We start from the raw sequence: 18,415 nt of genomic DNA, 5'->3' as shown, positions 1-18,415 counted from the left end.
TTACCTCCTTTTCCCTATCGTGAGCAACACCCCAGCCTGAGTTATAGCAATAAGAGAAATGGAATCTGTGTTTAAGTCTTCACCTTGTGATGAAATCAGATAGTTCTCAGGTGTTGCCCTCCTCTCTCTCTTTTCAATGGTAGTAATTTAAAGGCCTAAAGAAAGCTGATTAGTCCCAAGGCTAAGGGTAAATGTTTCTTGATTTTGTTCTGTGGTACAAATAACATCTATGTATATCATATCTGTATATATCTGAACTAAATTGTGTGCAGAGAGGTTGTTACAACTATATTTACAGAAAATGATTTTTACAATTAAAGTTCACATTTTAACATGAACATGTGTGCTTCTGTCCTTCACCTACTCTGAGATGTAGTCTGTGGTAGGAAGGAATGATGGCCCAGTCCGGGAATGGAGCCTATGGGGCTGGTTGCTGCCTTGCTTACAGTGAAGACAAAGGCGACTAAGAGCTGTTGCCTGCTCTCCATCCCAGTAGGGGAAACCACAGGTGAGACTAAAATGCCATCCAGAAGAGCCAGGACTGTGCACCCTCAATCACAGGAAACTTCTAGAAGAAAACCTTTAGTTTCATGAAATCTCTTATCAGAGTTTAGTTTGAAACAACATGTATAGGTGTGTATGTATATTAAACTTTATTCCATTTTTAACTTTTTTGGGGAGATATTTTAAACCAGTATAGAGTGAACTGCTGACAGTGATGGTTCCAGAGTCAAACGGCTGGTGTTCAAAGCCAGGTTGCTGCCTTCTGAGTGAGGCGACCAACTAATACCCACATCGTAGATGATAGTGAGAACCAGTACATCAGACGCACCCCTGAAGCACTGGCACTTACTAGTGTAACTGTCAGCAAAGGAAAACTCTTGGTTATATTTTGTAGAAAGCATCTACTATATTTTTAATAGGAATAATCTTAGCTTCTGAGCAAAATTAATCTGTTTGCACTAAACAGAAAGGGACTCAGGTTCTCCTTTGTTTGCACAGCTGAGCATTCCAACTTTGGCTGACAAGCATGGCTGCAGAATAGCTACATGGTGAAATGTCTTTTTACATGGGCACTCTAGAGAAGGACAGCTCAAAGAGACAATAAGGAAACCAAGGCCTCACGGGAAGTAGTGTGAAGAAAACAAAATTTGGGCTGGGGTTGTGGCTCAGTGGTAGAGCACTTGCATGTATGAGGCACTGGGTTTGATTCTCAACACCACATATAAATAAATAAATAAATGTCCATTGATAATTAACAAAATAAAAAAAAAAAACAAAATTTGAAACGAGGCATATTTATAAGTCAGTAAAATTCTTAATGTGGTTAAATATCCTTCCCCAACTGTGATACACACTCACAGGTGGGGTTCCAAGAGAAAAGAAAGCCAGCTTCTGTCCTGGTCCTGCATGATGTTAGAGAATCACACAATATGCTAATTTTATTTTCTTATACCTTGTCATCCTCCTTCCCCTTCTCGGGTGGCCTTATGCTGATGTTTGGACCCATCTGTTATTTTTCTGCTAAAGAACAGCTTTTAACATTACCTTGAAGCACACAGTGCTGAACAGGTAAGCCCCATTTTCTGTGTCTGACGCCCTGGGCTTTTTATCACTGCTGTGTAGCCCAGTAGAGCACAGGCCTTCACTCTGCATGGCAAGCAGGATGCGTGCTGTCCTTACACTTGAACTTCCTGAGGAGCAGCCTGTAGTAAGGTCTGCTAGCTCTTTTTCCTCACTTACCCCTATTCTTATAATGAGAAAGGCATGCATCTCCCCACTCTTACCATGGTGCAATTCCCTCTAGAGGCACAGAACAAAAGAAAAGATGCTAATCAGGTGGTTTTCAGTCTCTGCTTGAAACACACTAAAAGAAGATCTTATCAAGTTGTTAGTTGAGAGCACTGTTTTTTGCCATGTATCTCCAAAGAAATTCAAAGAACTATATGACATTGTTATAATTCTTTCTATTTCCATCTATTTATTTAAGTGTTCATAAGTGTAAAACAATGAAACAAGGAATATATTGATGTTGAAATGCCCCCATCTTAGCTAAAAATACCACTTACGTATTAGATAAATGAACTAATTAGGATAAAGAACATTCTAATATTTTTAATTATTAGTTTTAATCAGTTATACCAATAATTATGGTAACATTTATTCTGTAAACATGTAAGAACTAAAAAAACTTATTTCCATTTTAATTTTTTGTTGATGAGAAGCATTTGATAAAAAATGTCAAGCATAAAAATAGATTACATTATGATAAGATTCTTTTTACTGACAGTGGTATGGAAATACACCCACAGGGAGAAAAAATAATTTAAAATTTTAAACTACTAAATAACTAGTTCATTTATTTTTACAAATGAATGAGAGGTGTCAAATTGCACTGGATATGTTTAAAAGTGATGTAACAGTTATTTTAAAACATCAATATTTACATGACATTAGAAAGTACATAACTTTGGCAACTATTTAACTTCCCACAAAAATTTTAGATGTCACATAGATGTATGATGGGATACATGATTTTTCCAATACTTTTGGGGAAAACATGAGCAGAATAGTTGGTGGAACATTATTTTAAAACACTTTCTCCAAGTAAGGTTAAAGGATCAACTTACAGATTTAGCTGAAGTAAGCCTTCCTAATGCAGACTCCTGGCCCATCCCTGGCTGAGTTGTTAAGTTTGGGGTGGGCCCCAAGTCAGTTTTCATCATGCACCCCAAGTGGTTCTCATGCAAACCAACCAACATTGAAGAAGCACTTCTTTAAAAAAAGAAGAAAAAAATTGCATTTTACAATAGTTTAGCCATGGTTGAAGAAGGAAACTACCTCACATTTGCTTTTGAATTGAGGATAGAACTGAAACTAGCTAAATAAGAACCAGAGCTCACAAAGTAGCATCACCCATGGAGGAGCCAGACATAGGAAAGGGCACCTGGGGAAGGCACTGCTTCCCCCGGACAATCAAAGAACAGGGATGGAGGATCTTAGACAAACTTAAGCATCCTGCTCTCCTGCTGGTTGCAGTGGTGCACACCTATAATCTCAGCAGCTCCAGATGCTGAGGCATGAGGACCACAAATTCAAAGCCAGTCTCATTTAGTGAGACACCCTGTCTCAAAAAATAAAACAGGCTGGGGATGTGACTCAGTGGTTAAGCACTCCTTGGTTCAATCCCTGGTACCAAAAGGAAAAAAAAAAATAGATCCTGTTCTCCATACATGGGTGCACTTCAAGGAGATAACAAAGCTCTAGCCCTTTCCAACCACTGAAAGTGAGAATGTCCTTGACAAGCTTGAGGGAAATCACTATCTAGGAGGGACTGACTATCACACCAAAATGAAAGCATGCGCTAATGGAGTACCAATTGCAGAGCAGGTGGCAGGGTGCACTATGGGAAGCACTGCTGGGGAGGACGGGGTACTTGCTGTGAAAATGCCCTTGGGATTCTCTGACAACACTATGGGGACAGCTGAGGCATCTGTTCCCTTTTGGTCCCACGGGTGGCCCAAAGTGTGGTCTCGGAGAGGCCCTCGTCACTGTCCACTCACTAGGCTGTGCTCTGCAGCATCTGTTCTTTCTTCTTGGGATCACAGAAGAACTGCAGTTTCCTGGGGAGCAGTTTCACCTCAACAGGCATCGCTTCATACTCTTCACTGTCAATGCTGAAAGAGCCCTCTGTTCCCTGTGGGGACGAGAATGTTCAGGGAGGTTCTCAAGCACATCAGTGCCCTACGGCAGCTCACCACAGAAAACATGGTCTTCTCTGTGGGCTTATGCTATTGTTCTTTCAATATTTCGGTGCCCACTAATGACATACAGTGATATTCCTGAACACATCCCAATTCTATTCATGAAAAAGGAATTTTTTTAACTTCAATCTCTTCCCTTCCACAGTATTTTGGAACTAGAACAACAAGGTTAAATTTTCAAATATTTATTAAAATAAATATGCCACATCCTTAAAGAATTCACAAATAACAATATAATCTTTCTCAAATGGAAATGGAGAAAGACAAACCATTTTGTCAACTGGATCATTTTCATTATTTTTCTCTAAGACTTGCTAAGTTTTATCAATATTTGAGTCTATGAGGCTCTTCCACGATTCATGCGTTTAACATCTGCTATGTTGAAGCTGTGGTGCCTGTCACATGGTGACATTCCTGTTTACCTACATTCCTGTTTAAATGCAGTAGCATTGCAGACAGTCTTCAGAGGCAGCCTGTAGTGTCTTTTTTTTCCTGGAGTGCCCCAGTTAAATAACTAGCCTTACAATTCAGATACCTCCACTTGCACTTATATAGGTTATTCTTCTAAGCATGGAATTTCAATACAGAAAAATTCAGTGAACTGAAATCTGCTTCCAGATCCTTTATAAAAACATGTTAAAATGAAACCATTATTTACCAGCTAGAGAATTCTTTGTATTACATCATTATTGACACATGAAAAAATAAATACTCAAGAGAACTAAAGATCAATTTATAGAAGAACCTTGACTTGAAAACTGAATCTTCAGAAGGAGACCAACTCCAATCTGTAACTCAGAAGGGAAGTTTGCCTCCTTTTCAGGTCTCCCTTGTTATGACCTGACCCTGGCAAAATGCTCAGCACATTAGACACTAAAGGTTGGACAATTAATAGGGAAGAAGAAGGGGAAAAGAAAGGAAGACAGACCAAAAAGATCCTATAGGACCCCAGACCCCATGCCCCTGCCCTCCTCACCTCAGGAAGAAGCAGGGTGCACCTGCTGGCTTGGAGACACTCGGAGCCATCTGCACGAAGTTTGGGGTCTCTTACCTTTTTACTTCTGTTCAGACAGAAAAAGCAAACTTAGAAACCCGTGATGGCAACCGCATTAGACTACAAGAATACAGCAAGTTCTTTCTCGTTTAGATGGTAAAAGTAGTCAGAGGGTCTATGAAGTGGTGGGTTCTGTGAATAAATTTTCTCCCAGTGACTTCTTGCCCAGCACTGAGATGTCTTCAGCTTGAGAAGGCTTATTTTCTGTTCAGAGCTGTGCATGAAGTTAACACTGTCTTTCCCTGATTATTCTTTATTTAAATTGTTCCATATGTTACCTAACTCTTTGATAGTTATCAAATTTAAAAATTAAAATGAATTAAATTATTTGGGAAACATACTAAACTTCTATTTGGTTTCTGTGATTATTACTTAAGAATAAAAATATTTTCTCCTTTAAGTTAGATATTCATATTTAAAAACTAGTCTTAGACATTATCTAATGATTCTCTACACTCATTGACAATCTACCTAGCATGTTATATCTTTACTAAATGGACTTGGAGTAAAAATACCCAATACACACATACTCAACCTCAGGCACAAATACCCTTTATGGCTAATCATGGTTAAGAAGAAAAAGAGGAAAAGCTAACCCAAGTACAGTTGTCCACTATTTAATCATTTCTTGCATTACTTGGAGATAGTACTTTTTAGTAAAAGGAACTCAGAGTTCTGAAAGCAAATTCATCACATTCTATTTAGATATCGAAAGGACACATACATTATGAGTTCACTTCCTATAAGGACCAAAGGGAAACTCGAGCTGCTGCTGAACATGACTTCACTTAGCTCAATCAACATAATGAGGTTCTCCTCCTGTTTTTGGATGTCAGTGTTCTTAAGGAGATGTGAATATCGCTGGTCACACGGGCCAAACTCTCAGTTAAGATGGTGTGTGGTTTTTAGACACTGGGAGGAGAAGGGACAGGCTTTTCCTTTATTCCCTTAACTCCAGATACAGCAAATGAATCAAAGGCTGCAGAAGGAGCTATTCAGTATGTGAAGAATTTGTACCAAAGGCAAGAACATTACAAACTAATGAAAACCATTCTGCTGTCAGTGCTGGTGTAGATAATGAGGCAGCCATGGAGACCCGGCCGCTGCAGCAGAAATGTTCAATCCCTAAATGGGCACGAGAGGGAGCGCTGAGACAAAGCTCAGAAGGATGGAGCCAGCAGATTACCAGTTGGCATGGGAACAAGCCAGCTCCTCAGATGCTTTGACTGTTGGAGGGTTTATAGTATTCTTAGCCAATAAAATTCTGGCAGAGGTAGGACTTAACAAATCAAGCAGGAGTTGGAAGGGTATGTTATATTGGGAAAGAGAAAAAGGCCTGGGAAGTGTCCAAGGTACTCAATACCTTTTCAAGTTTTTCATTAATGCCCTGGGAATAGGAAGACAAGGTGAACAGACATGAATAGTAAGGGCTACTGTGAAGTGCTGAACGATTCATAAACTTTCTCATTTGATACTAAAAAATGTCCCAAGAACAGTAGAGATGGTTATGTTGTTCCATTTTCTAGATGAGGAAAAGGATTCAGAAAAGTTAAATGACATTAATCACAAGAGCAGTGAGTAGCAGAATCAAGATTTATATTCAGTTCTTTGACACTAAAACTAGAGTTCTTGACAATATGTGTGCTACACTGAATTCTTTAAGGCAAAAGACTATTCTTACAGTTTGATCTTTCCAAAAGGCACAGGACTGAAGCAGAGACACTGTATATATTATCAACCCCACAGAGAAGGAAGAATGACCAAGTTACCAAGCAAGACAGGCCTTTATTGGATCTACTACTCAGTGAAGTAGATTCAAACTACTTAAAGAAGCCCCACGTCCTGCAAACCCCAGTCCACTTACCCTATAGTTATGAAGTCTCCTTTGCTGACAGTGTCAGGTTCAATGCAGATGTTCATAAAGTCTTCTTTGCTCTAAAAAGATTAAGAATACTAATGTCAGTACACCTAAATTTCTGGCTAATGCAGCCTGTTATCATTCTCAGCCCTGGAGGTTCATATTTTGAAGCTGTGCAACATATAGGGGATTTTACTTCTAATGATTTAATTCTAAGTATATTTTCTGTCCTTCTTTTCATTAAGAGCTTTGTTGCAAATTAATATAAAAGTCATCTCCATTGGCTTTTTGTTTGCTTGTATTTTTTTTTACTAAATTAGCAAAATAAAAATTTAAGATGGGAGGGTTTTGAAGTTGTGTTACTCACTAATAGTCAAAGGCATTAAAATCTCTAGGAGTCCTTCCTTCCCCTGCAAGCCAACCTTTCTGCCATCCATCCCAGCGATTCTCAGGCCTCACTGTACATCAGCATTCTACCATACCACAATAAAACTGCTTGGCAAAAAGGGCCTAGGTGCCTGTGTTCTTTAAAAAGCTGTACATGCAAATCTGGTATGTAACTAGAGTTGGAAAACAGCAATCCATTTGTTCCCTGATAATGTTCTAAGAACCTTCCATTTCCAACTACAGAAAGCTCTGGAAGATTTGAGCTACAAATTATTATTGCAGCACTAGTAATAATTCACTGTACTTGGTTCCTGTACTGCTGCCTACAATTTGCTCCCAGTCAAAAGCCAGCAATACAAACTATCCCTCCTTCAATCAATCCCAACACCTCTGTGCTGGCTTCTGTTTGGGTAGGTTCAGAATGTGCAGGACCAGGATAACTCAGGGCTTGGAGGGCCTGAGCCTTTGCCTAAGGTTCAAGAGTACCACCAAAGCACACCTAGATCTCAACTAGGAATGACAGAACAGAGTATGTTGACATAAGTGTGATGACCTTGCTTGGAGTTTCCCTGTCATCATACTGCTGAGTGCCACCATGTACCATAAACTTCAGTGTCTGGGTTACATTGATGAACAAAACAAACATGCATTTCTGCCTACAAAGAACTTATATTTGATTGTTGGGGTAGAGGGGACAGAAAATTCATCAAATAGTAAATTACTGAGTATAAGTGCATCTAGAAGCATATCAGAATATTTTAAAATGAGGTTAAAGAAACAGCAAGGACCATGAGTTGGCATTAATGGCAGTGACTATGTTTCAAAGAGGAGTCCAGGTGAGACGGTAATCTCTAAACAGAACCCACAGGAGGTGAGGGGAGTAGCAATGTCCAGGACAGCAGTTCTCACTGACGCATATTATAGTTTTTGTCAATTACAGTTAATTTTTATGAAGACTCTTGGCCCCATCTTAGGAGTTTCTATCTAGTTCAGTAAAAATGGAGTGAAGCACAAGAATTTACATATCTAACAAGTTGTTGATCTGAGGACCATGCTTGGAGAACCACTGGTCCCGGTGGATGAGCCATCACTCTAAGGAAACTGCCCAGGTTGAGGCCTTGAGGTGGGAGCATGCCTGACCTGTGCAAAGAAGAGCAAGCAAGCCAGTGTCACTGGAGCAGAGGGGCAAGGACAACAGAAGGAGATGGAAAGGGAAGGGGGGACTTGATCAGTAGGGCATTGCAGACTACCATAGGAATGTGGCTTTTATGCTGAGTGAAATGAAGAGCGGATTCTCAGGCAGGAAATGCTCTGGCTTTAATAGGGTTACTTTGCCTGCTGTGTTGAGAATTAAGACTGGGATCATTTTGGCAGAGGCAGACAGTGAGCCAGGAAATAACATCAGAGGGAAATGAATGGGAATGGCCAGGGTTCAGTAGATGCTGGGAAAAACCATATTGTCTGATAGGACATTGTGCTGGGGAGGTTGTCAGAGGGAAGGAGCAAGACTGGTCTGAAGCAATGAGGAGTAGAAAGGAAGACAAGTAGCTTGTCAACGGGCCTGATGTGCGGGGCAAGGGGAAGGAAAACAGCCACCACTTAAAGGTGCTCTGGGGAAAGCAGAGTTAAGTTCCAGTTAGAACAGAGGCCAGCAGATGATTTCTGTTAAGGGCCACAGAATAATCGTTTCAGGCTTGCAGACATGAGATCTTCATGCTGGTTACCCAGCTCTTCCACAGTGGCATGCAAGCAGCCAGACAGCACTTAATCATTAGTGTGCCTGGGTTCCAATGTGATTTTACTTACAGACACTTAAATTTGAATTTCATGTAATTTTCACATGTAACAAAATACTCTCGTTTTTTTTCATCTATTTAAAGACAACTAAATAAAGACTATTTTAAAGTCAGTTGAGCCTGAGGACAGTCCTTTGCCAACTTCTCAAACTTTTTCTGGAGGCACTGTTACATTACTTGGAAATTGTGACTTCCTAGAGGCCAGCCCTTAAGCTTTTTTAGGAGGGAGCAGAGGTACCTAATTTTGTGCCACTGTGGAGGCAGTACCTTCTGAGGATGGTACTCAATACCCAAGGTTTGAAAAGGACTTTCACCCTGGCTGGTGGGAACACAAACTATTCCTGGCCCTGGGATTTGACTGAGTCTCCTGAGATGGAGCCTGTTCCTTGGTGGTAGCTCTTACTGCTTCCAGGTGGCTTCTCACATGCACACAGCTATATAAGCTCAGCTGAAGACTCCACAGGAAACAGACCTGTGTTCACTTCCTGGCGCAGCATTCCTGTACTCTGGCCTGCAATTCTAGTTGCCCTAATCTCTCTAAATTCTCAACAATCCCTCACTGAGGAAACCACAGGGCTGGGCTCTGCTTGGGTCCCTGTCCCCTCCCTGTGGCCTCTCTCCAGCAGTGAGCTCTGCAAGCACAGGGCTCTCCTTGTTTGATTCCCTTCTCTCTGGGACCACTGTCCCAGACTGCCGATTTCACACCAATGTTTGTCAACAGCTGTTTCTTATCTCATGTTTAAAGTGCTGAGGTAGAGCAGTTATTTATTGTTCTATCTTGATCAAAAGTCGCAGTGACATTGAGAAATCAAACTATTATATTGGTAGAGTAAATGAGAAAAGTTTATCAATTCAATAGATGCTGGAAAGGTACTTGGTAAAATTGAGTGAGATATTTTAAAAAAACTCTTAGAAAACTGGTATTAGAAGAAAAAATTCTTACATCTGATAAAAAGGTCTCTTAAAAAGAAGAAAAAAAAATAAAGCAATGAAGTCTTTCTGGAAATCAGGAAAAGGACAACAACTCCTGTATCAACACTATTGAAGTCATAGCCTGTATGGTAAGGTAAGATAAGACTGTAAGGATAAGTGTCTGAAAACTTGAATTATTTGCAGTTATACAGAATCTAAAGGATATCTGAAGGTATCCATAGGCAAATAATTACTAAGAATTTATTAGCTTACTGATTCAACATCAACACAAATTCAATTTTGTTCATCTATTAAGTCGGATATTCAGAAAATGGAATTTTAAAATATTATTTATAACAGCATCAAAAATGAAGACAACTAGAAATAGATGTAGCAAAAGACAGTGCTATTGAGAAAACTAAAAAACGTCATTGAGAGATATTGAAGATTTAAATAAATGAAGATATGTACCACATTCAGATGGTGGACTATATACTATATAATACTATATAATATATAATACTATAGAAATGTCATTTCTCAAGTTGATCTATGGGTACAATGTAACTTGGACCAATATTATAAAGATTCAATGTAGAATTTAATAAAATAATCATTCTAAAATATTTATAGATGTCAAAAGAGCCAAGAATAGTCAAGAGACTCTTTTGTAAAAGGAAGAAAAACAGAGAAACTCATTATAAAACTATAATAAGAGAAGCAGAATACAAATATAAAAAATTAGAGGAACAGGCTGGGGAACTAGAAATATTTACACGTACATAGATCCGTGATATACGGCAGTAGATTAGTGAAGATCAATGGAGGGAAAGTGGATGTTTCAGCAAATGATGCTGGGACAATTGGCTATTTGGAAGAACAAAATTGGAACCTTACCTTCATCATTCACAAAACAATTACGGGTTAAAGTATTTCCTTTTTCAACAAAAATGGAACCATTTGATGCAAATCTTTTTAACCTGTTTTTTCTTTAAAAAATCGATGATGAGCACCTTGCCATGTCGATAAATATAGACGATTACATATAAATGTATATATAATTTTGAGTAAATATAAAATTAATTAGTCCATTAGTTTGTTTCATATATTTTGCTATTTTAAATAGACATTATACAAAACGCTAACTTTCACATGTTCCATACTACTAAAGCTTCTTTCATATTCTGAATATACTCTTTTTAATAAGTAAACATTTTGAGCCATTACATGGTAGCTACATTGTCTTTGAATATTTTATTGCATTTGCTTTTATTTTTTACAAAGAGGGGTAGAAAGAAGAAAAAAGTGAATGTGCTGCTACTAGTGATAAGAAGCACAGTATCATATACTTTTATAATTGGCACACAGATGAACAGCACTCAGCATTCTGAAAGTAGCTAATCTTGCATTGCAATCATACAGTCACTGAACCCATTCATTGGTATTCCATCATCAGAGAAAAGAACAATGGTAAAAGAACTCGAACAAAGTACTGGAAATACATATTGCCATACTCTGATTATAAAGGAAATGAGTAGCAGAAATTTTATATTTCTTTGTAAAATTCCTCTGGAACAGACTTTTTTAACCTTCATTTATTCACTTCCACCAATGTGTCTAGAATTCCATTATGTAAAAAAGCAAGGACTGACTACATTATGTATTTATCTGATCATTTCTGTAAGATAAATTTCTACACCTAAAAGGCAAGGGTATGCATATGTTTTAAACACTTCATATATATACTACCTGAGACAGGGTGTCACAATTTATAGTCCCATGAAGAATATATGAGACCATTCATTTCCCAACCCATACTGACACTGAGCTTTGTAATCTATGGTAATTCATTAGTTACTATTTTAATTTGCATTTTTGACATTAGCACTTTTGTTCCTTTATCCTTAAAAAGTAGATGAAAAATTTTGATAATATAGTTAGGAGGATTATATAAGATAATAAATAAATGTAAAAATCTTAGGAGGGTACATAGCATGTAGTAAATGCTCAGCAAATAGATGCTATTTTTTCATATGTATCTTTTGTGAATTTTCTATTTTTAACTGTCTATTTTTTAATATTAGTCCTTTGTCCATTTCTTATTTATATATTCTAGGAATCTTTGATAAAGGAAGATATTAACTCCCGGTCTATCACATCCTAATATTTTCCCCAATTTGTGACTAAAAATTTGTTTATAGTTTCTTTTTTAGATAAGTAGACAAATATGTGAATATGAATTTTTGCCCTGGGTGTGGTTTTATAAAGACCTTGTTATCCCCAAATTTATACTATAATCACTTAAGATTCTACTCTAGTACTTCAGTAATTTTATTATTTTAAATTTAATTCTTTAATTCAACTGGAATGATTTTAGATGAAAGGACCTGTTTGCCCAACATTTTGCAATGAATATGCATCACTTTTATGATTAGAAAATAACTCAGTAATCTGAATATTAACATTGGAATCAAATTTCTCACTGCATTCCAATTCTATGCACCATTTTCTGACTGACCAGGACAAAAACGAATAGACTCCTTCAATTTGCATAAAAGCTGAATGTCCACAGTTCGGAATGACTTTTCTATTGTCATTCTCACTAATATAAATTACTATAGTTTCTCCATACCAGAGCCAATGAACTTTTTCTAAAAATGCCTAGATGGTAAATGGTTTAGGCTTTGGGACCACAGTCTCTGTCATTCTTGCCACTATAGCAGGAGGGTAGCCATAGACAATATGTATATGAATGAACATGGCTGTGTTCCAATCAGACTTTATGTATGGACACTGAAATGTGAATTTTATACACTTTTCATGTGCCACAAAATACTTTTTTCCGTTTCCCCCCTCCCCCCACTTTCTTGCCACCACATAAGCTAGGTAATCAATTCTTCACTTATGGGCTATTTGTAAACAGCTAGAAGACCAGTTTGCCAAACCAAGCTTTATTTTAACATATTTCTTTTTAGTGCATTGTCTATAGCACTACTATCCATCAAATTTTCGGCACTGATGGAAATGTTTTATATCTGTTCTTTCTAATATAGTAGCTACTAGCCACATATGGCTTTTGAGCGCTTGAAATGTATACCTAGTGTGACTGAGAATTGAGTTTTAAAATTTAATTCTAATTAATTTAAATAGTCGCATGAGTCTAATGGCTATTACATTGGATAGTGTATGTTATAGATTGGACCCAAATGATATAAGTATGTGTATGTGTGTGTGTGTGTGTGTGTGTGTGTGTGTGTGTGTGAGAGAGAGAGAGAGAGAGAGAGAGAGAGAGAGAGAGAGAGAGAGAGAAAGTGTGTTTCTCCTGGGTATCTGAATCCACATATTTAATATAGTTACAAGAATAATGGATATTTACCCAAGTAAAAGTTCTGCAATTTTTTATTCCAGTGGCAAATGAGAGTAGCTATCTTTTTAGCATTTTATTTGTAAAGGCCATTTGTCCTAAGCCCTCTGAAGGCTGACTAAGAATGACCAGAATACCTGCTCAGAGGCCCTTAAGCGTCTATGCCACAAATGTGCTCAGCTGCTGCTTCTCAATGCTATTCTTCCTTAAAGGCACACCAATCATCTTTTTCCTGATCCTTTCCTCTCTACGCCCACAGAGTAAAAACAAAAAGACTGGATTAATATAAGAAAAGCATGTACTCTTCCTAGACACCAAATGCTTTTCTAATAAACAAGCATACTTACTGTCAGGTCAAGCTGGCCATTCCGGGTTGTGATGGACAGCTCAATGGTGGACAGCTGTAAGTCTTTCCAGACCTCTGGGCTCACCTCTTGTGAGAGGGCTGTGGGAATCCAACACAGGTCAGCTTCTTCCACTGAAATTTCAATCCCCACCACTGACTAGCTACCAGCGGCTCAACTCAGCTTCCCAAGACCTTCTGCCAGCACATCCACTTTAGCCTTATTTACTTCACCCTTCTTACACAGACAGGAAAAGTGCCTGAAACACCCATACTGAAAGCAGCAACAATACTGACGGAGATGTAGGACCTAGGCAGCCAGGACAAGACAGCCAGGGAGGAGGAAGTCAGGGGCAGGGCTAAACAAAGGAGCATGGAGAGGGCATTCTGATGAGGTCAACTTCCTGGATGACGAAGGCACTTGTGGACACAAGGCAGACAGACACTTCTGTACTCATGCTACTAAGCAGGGAATCCAATAGAAAAACTAAAACAGATGCATGGGCAGAGGGTGCATAAATCAATAACAGAAGGAGAGTGTGGACAGGGGAGGAAAAAAGGAAAGGAGGAAATTCCAGAGACCATAAAAAGAAGAGGCCAAAACTCCCCTACTGGATTCTCAGCTTTGCGGCCCCTTCTCTTCAGAGAAATCTGTTTCTGTTGCTTTTGTAATAAACCTCCTTGCTTGTAATCTCTGTGTCCTGTTCTTCAATTCTTTACCAAACAGGGACAGCACCCCTACGTGATACTAATACCATAAATGCTAATGACAAAAAGAGGGTAGAGACTACTATGTCCATTCACAGGGCATTGTTTGGGCTCTGCTCTGGTGGCACCCTGACTGGTGATTCAATGATCCTAGAGACTGCTCTTGTCCTAGTTATGTCTCTGGTTGTGGGGGGACTGCTTAAGGACACTCCTAAGTGAGCAGGGCTTTCCTGTGCAGTTCCACGTTGCTCACCATCCTGCGGTTGTGCCCAGTAGGAGGCAAGTCTGCGTAATATTCTCCTGTACAGAGAAGGCCGGGGAGGGGTCTCTTCTGGTTCACTGGGAGGTCTCTCTGTAGGTCCCATGTAGGAGATGGAGGCTTCATGAGTCTGAGGCCATTCCTATTAATGTGGAGAGATAAAAACTTTGGTCATGCATGCACAGTTACTAACTCTGGAAGTAAGGTTAGTGTTCTGCTATTCCTGGTAGAAAGTAATGATCTCTCTCAGATGGAGTTCTCATTCATTTGGAATGTGGAATGCTCAAGCTTTCCTTTCCTTTTCAAGCTCTCTTGAGAACCATGAACTCAGTGACTGCTGCCTTCATTGCTCTCCTTAACATACAGCAGGGAGGAGACCAAAATGGACTGCCAACCGCTATTCACAATTGCCCAACTGCCCCCCCACCCCCGCCAAAAAAAAAAAAAATCAGTGTGAGTGAGCACAGAGTAGTCATCTCATAATAAACTTATCTTTGGTTTACAATTGGTGACACAAAAATGAGACTGATAAAAATCTAACTGCATCAAATACCTACTTCACATCTGGAATCATACTTCACAAAGAGGCCAGAACGGTTTATCCCAGTCTCACACTCTAAACCCAATCCAGGTCTCTCATTTCTGCTTCAAAGCTCATTGTGCTCACCTAGGGCATGCTCATCTACTCCCTGGCATCCCACATCAGCATCATCCTGAACTGCATTGATGCCCACAGGAATAATTAAAACCACACCTTAGCTTCTCAACCCTCTGATTCACCACTGCAACCATTTCCATAGCTCATCCTATCCCTGACAGTTACTCAGAACTATTCCATCTTGGACATCTAAAACCCTGATGGCCCACTCTGTAAACACATTCTGGAGTCTTCTGGTTGATTCTTTTGTTCCCAGTATGTCTGTTAGAGGGAATCACCTCCCTGTTCTCTGGTTTCAAAAGGGCAAATTAGGAAACAGTACTCCACTGCTTGCTTATTCTTCCCCAGTTCTTGACATGTGGGACCACCCCTGCCTCCTCCCTCCCTGACACTGGCTGTCCTTGAGACACATTCGCCTCTTCATGCAAACAGTAAGCCTACCCAGTGGTCTCTGTCCAGGAGGGGCTGGCTGTTTCAGCTGGACAAATACAATCAGAATTGTTAGGAAATCAGACTGTGACCACAAGTCTAGGCTGCATCTTGCAATCCTGCGGATATTTTCATCTCTAACTGCCTGCTTCTGCATATTTTCATAACTTGGTTCACATTTAGAAGAAGAAAAGAAGGGTCTTATTTTTTGGTTTCAGAGATCCTAATCACAAATTTTTCAATCACATTGTTAATTCCTGTTCCTGATCTCTCCATGTTCTCTTAGTATCATATTAAGAGTCTATTACTTTAAATCACCTTTTTCCCCATTACTCTTTGGCCCTCTTGTGACTTTATTCTTTGATAACATGGGCCCTAGAGAGCCCCAATTCTGGATCTTGCTGCTCCGTTCAGTATTCCTACATCAGGGCTCAGCACTATTAAAAAGAAAAAACATACTCCTGTTGAGCACTGATAGACAAACACATTCCTAAAGGAGTATATTAGTGCCACCACAAATTTTTGGTCTCAGGTCCTGAATGCCACTTGATAACCCTAAATCTCCTCTCTTCCATCTTCAAAATCTTCCATGCCACCATCATCACCCACCTCATTTTTGGCAGATAACTCGTTTCAATGAGAACATCAGGTACATTTGTGAGAATGTCCTTAACTATTTATAAACTTGATTTCATCCAGAACTTCCATCTCAGTAAAAACTGCATTGCTTCCTTGCCCCAGGATAACTCTGGATCCTACACTCTTCTACCTGCTCCTGGATTTTTGTCAATGTAGTCATGCTTTCTCAGTCTCCTTTGTCTTCACCTCTTCCTATTCTTTTCTTTTACCCCTGGGTATAAAAACATGGATATTTCTCTTTAAGATTAAAAAAGAAAGAAAGAAAGAAAGAAAGACTGACTGACTCCAGGAGCTGGGGTTGTGGCTCAGTGGTAGAGCGCTTGCCTCAAACACGTGGGGCCCTGGGTTCGATCCTTACACCATATAAAAATTTAAATAAATAAATAAATAAATAAAGACATCGTGTCCATCTACAACTAGAAAAAAAATTGGAAAAAATTTAAGAAAAAACAAAACACTCCACTGATCTATTGTTTACTTCTCTCCAGCTTTTGCATTTTTTTTAACTCCTCTTCAAAATCAAGTTTCTCTTTCTTCCCCCAAGCCAAGTTCTCTCCCGCTCATTCCTTAGCTTTCCTTAATATGCCACTACCCTGCCCCAACTGTAGAGGTCACCACGGCTGCCAAATCCTGAGGACGCATTCCCATCTTGATCTAGACTCTTTGCTGTTGCTTCCTACAATTCTAGAAATTCCTCTCTGTGGGCTTCTCTGTTGGAACTCTCCTAGATTTCTTCTTAGCATTTCCCAGTCATCCTTTCCAGCTTTCTAAATGTTTAATCCCTCAAGGCTATTCCTGGCCATCTGTCAATGGTGACTTCACCAAACCCAGAGTTTCAACTCCACTCACGCACATATGACGTCTAAATAGATTTCTTTAGACCAGACCATTCTGCTGAATTCCACCCAACTCACAACTGTATCTCCATTTCTCTGTTAAGCTCACACAAACAAAACTAAAAATTTCATCTTTCTTCACAAACTTGATCTTACTCTAGTATTATTAACATTAATGAAAAACTAAGTTACCAATCTCCGGTACCTTAAACCAAAAATCTGGCAGTCCAGTGTTCTTCCAACTTTTGAGACCTTTAACCTCAAGAGCTCTCTGATCTGACCTGCACTGTCCACATTCATTGTTACTGCCTTAGTCTATACCTTATCACTGAATTACTATAAGACTCTTTTCTCCAATGTCATTCCTTTAGCCACACATGTCTAATCTCTTGCCTGCACTGCTGCCAAACAGTTTTTCCAAAATGCAGATTGCTCATGATGTGCCTCTGCTTAAGACTCAAAAACTCCCCAGTGCCTTAAGGATAAAGGTCAGATGGCACATCAAAGCCTGCCCCAATCTGTCCTCCGGCTTCCTCTCCTGACATCCTACGGCATAAACTATAATTAATGACCATGGTCCATCACTATGACGAGGACTTCACGAGGCCCGTCTCTCTAACCAAAATGCCCTTTTTTAGTCCTACTTACAGTTCAAAATTTAGCATAAGTGTCACCTTCACTGAGAAGGCTTTCTGACCCTTACTTAGATTTAGGAAGCTGCCCTCTCTGCTTCCATCTCATCCTTTCCTATTTCTCCCCTAGCACTTGCCAAAATGTAAATTTTCTTGTAATACTTCTCTCAAGCATATAAATACTTCTTGAAGTCAGAAAACCTCTTGTTTGGCTTGGTATCCTAGACTTATATCAATAATTGCTTACTGAATACACTGCGGAAACAGTACTCCACCCTTTCAACATATAGTCATGCTGTTTATTCCTAAACGTACCCACTGCTCATCAGTGTGATTACTCTCTTGGATAATAATGCACTTTACAATCCAGTCTGCCTCTGGTATAGAAAGGCAAGTTAATTTTTAAAATCACTATTGTATTTTAGCAATATTAGTTTTTAACATTTAAGTTTTAAATCCAACAGGAATTTTTTTCAGGTTAAGGGATTTATGTTTTCCAAATGTTTTGCAATGGACAAGTATTACTCTTATAATTAGGAAAAAAACTTGATAAATCTGAATATTAACATTGGAACCAATTTTCTCACTACCAATTTTCAGATTAGCCAGCCAAACTGATTATACTATTTTGATTAGCATAAAAGCCGATCATAGTATTTAGTCCACAGATAAGGATGATTTTTCTATTAGCATTTCAGTAATATAAATTGCTGAGATTTTCTCTGTGCCAAGATTTTTACTGTGTTTTTCTTTTTGTTTTTCTCTTCTGGAAATCT

The 18,415-nt window shown here is 39.0% G+C and overlaps 1 protein-coding gene across 3 annotated transcripts in view; it reads right to left on the bottom strand.

Annotated features, from left to right (window-relative positions):
* AGK (acylglycerol kinase) overlaps positions 1–18,415 on the bottom strand; it is a 97,200-nt gene that overhangs the window by 2,559 nt on the left and 76,226 nt on the right. Inside the window, exons 12-17 of one of the 3 annotated variants that reach the window (XM_081283028.1) lie at positions 14,440–14,587; positions 13,483–13,580; positions 6,683–6,753; positions 4,741–4,825; positions 3,564–3,697; positions 1,881–3,189 (exon numbers count right to left, since the gene is read on the bottom strand). In XM_081283028.1, the coding sequence (XP_081139154.1) occupies position 3,189; positions 3,564–3,697; positions 4,741–4,825; positions 6,683–6,753; positions 13,483–13,580; positions 14,440–14,587 (537 nt within the window). In that variant the 3' untranslated portion in view covers positions 1,881–3,188. Of the gene's footprint in view, positions 1–1,880; positions 3,190–3,563; positions 3,698–4,740; positions 4,826–6,682; positions 6,754–13,482; positions 13,581–14,439; positions 14,588–18,415 lie in introns of those variants that run through there. The other 2 variants (XM_081283029.1, XM_081283027.1) reach the window with 2 other exon arrangements.

The sequence above is a fragment of the Spermophilus citellus genome, assembly GCF_964194105.1.
Source record: "Spermophilus citellus genome assembly, chromosome: 3".
Lineage (NCBI taxonomy): Eukaryota > Metazoa > Chordata > Mammalia > Rodentia > Sciuridae > Spermophilus > Spermophilus citellus.
The sequence above is the reverse complement of the archived record's forward strand: the minus strand, read 5'-3'. Positions and strand labels throughout refer to the sequence as shown.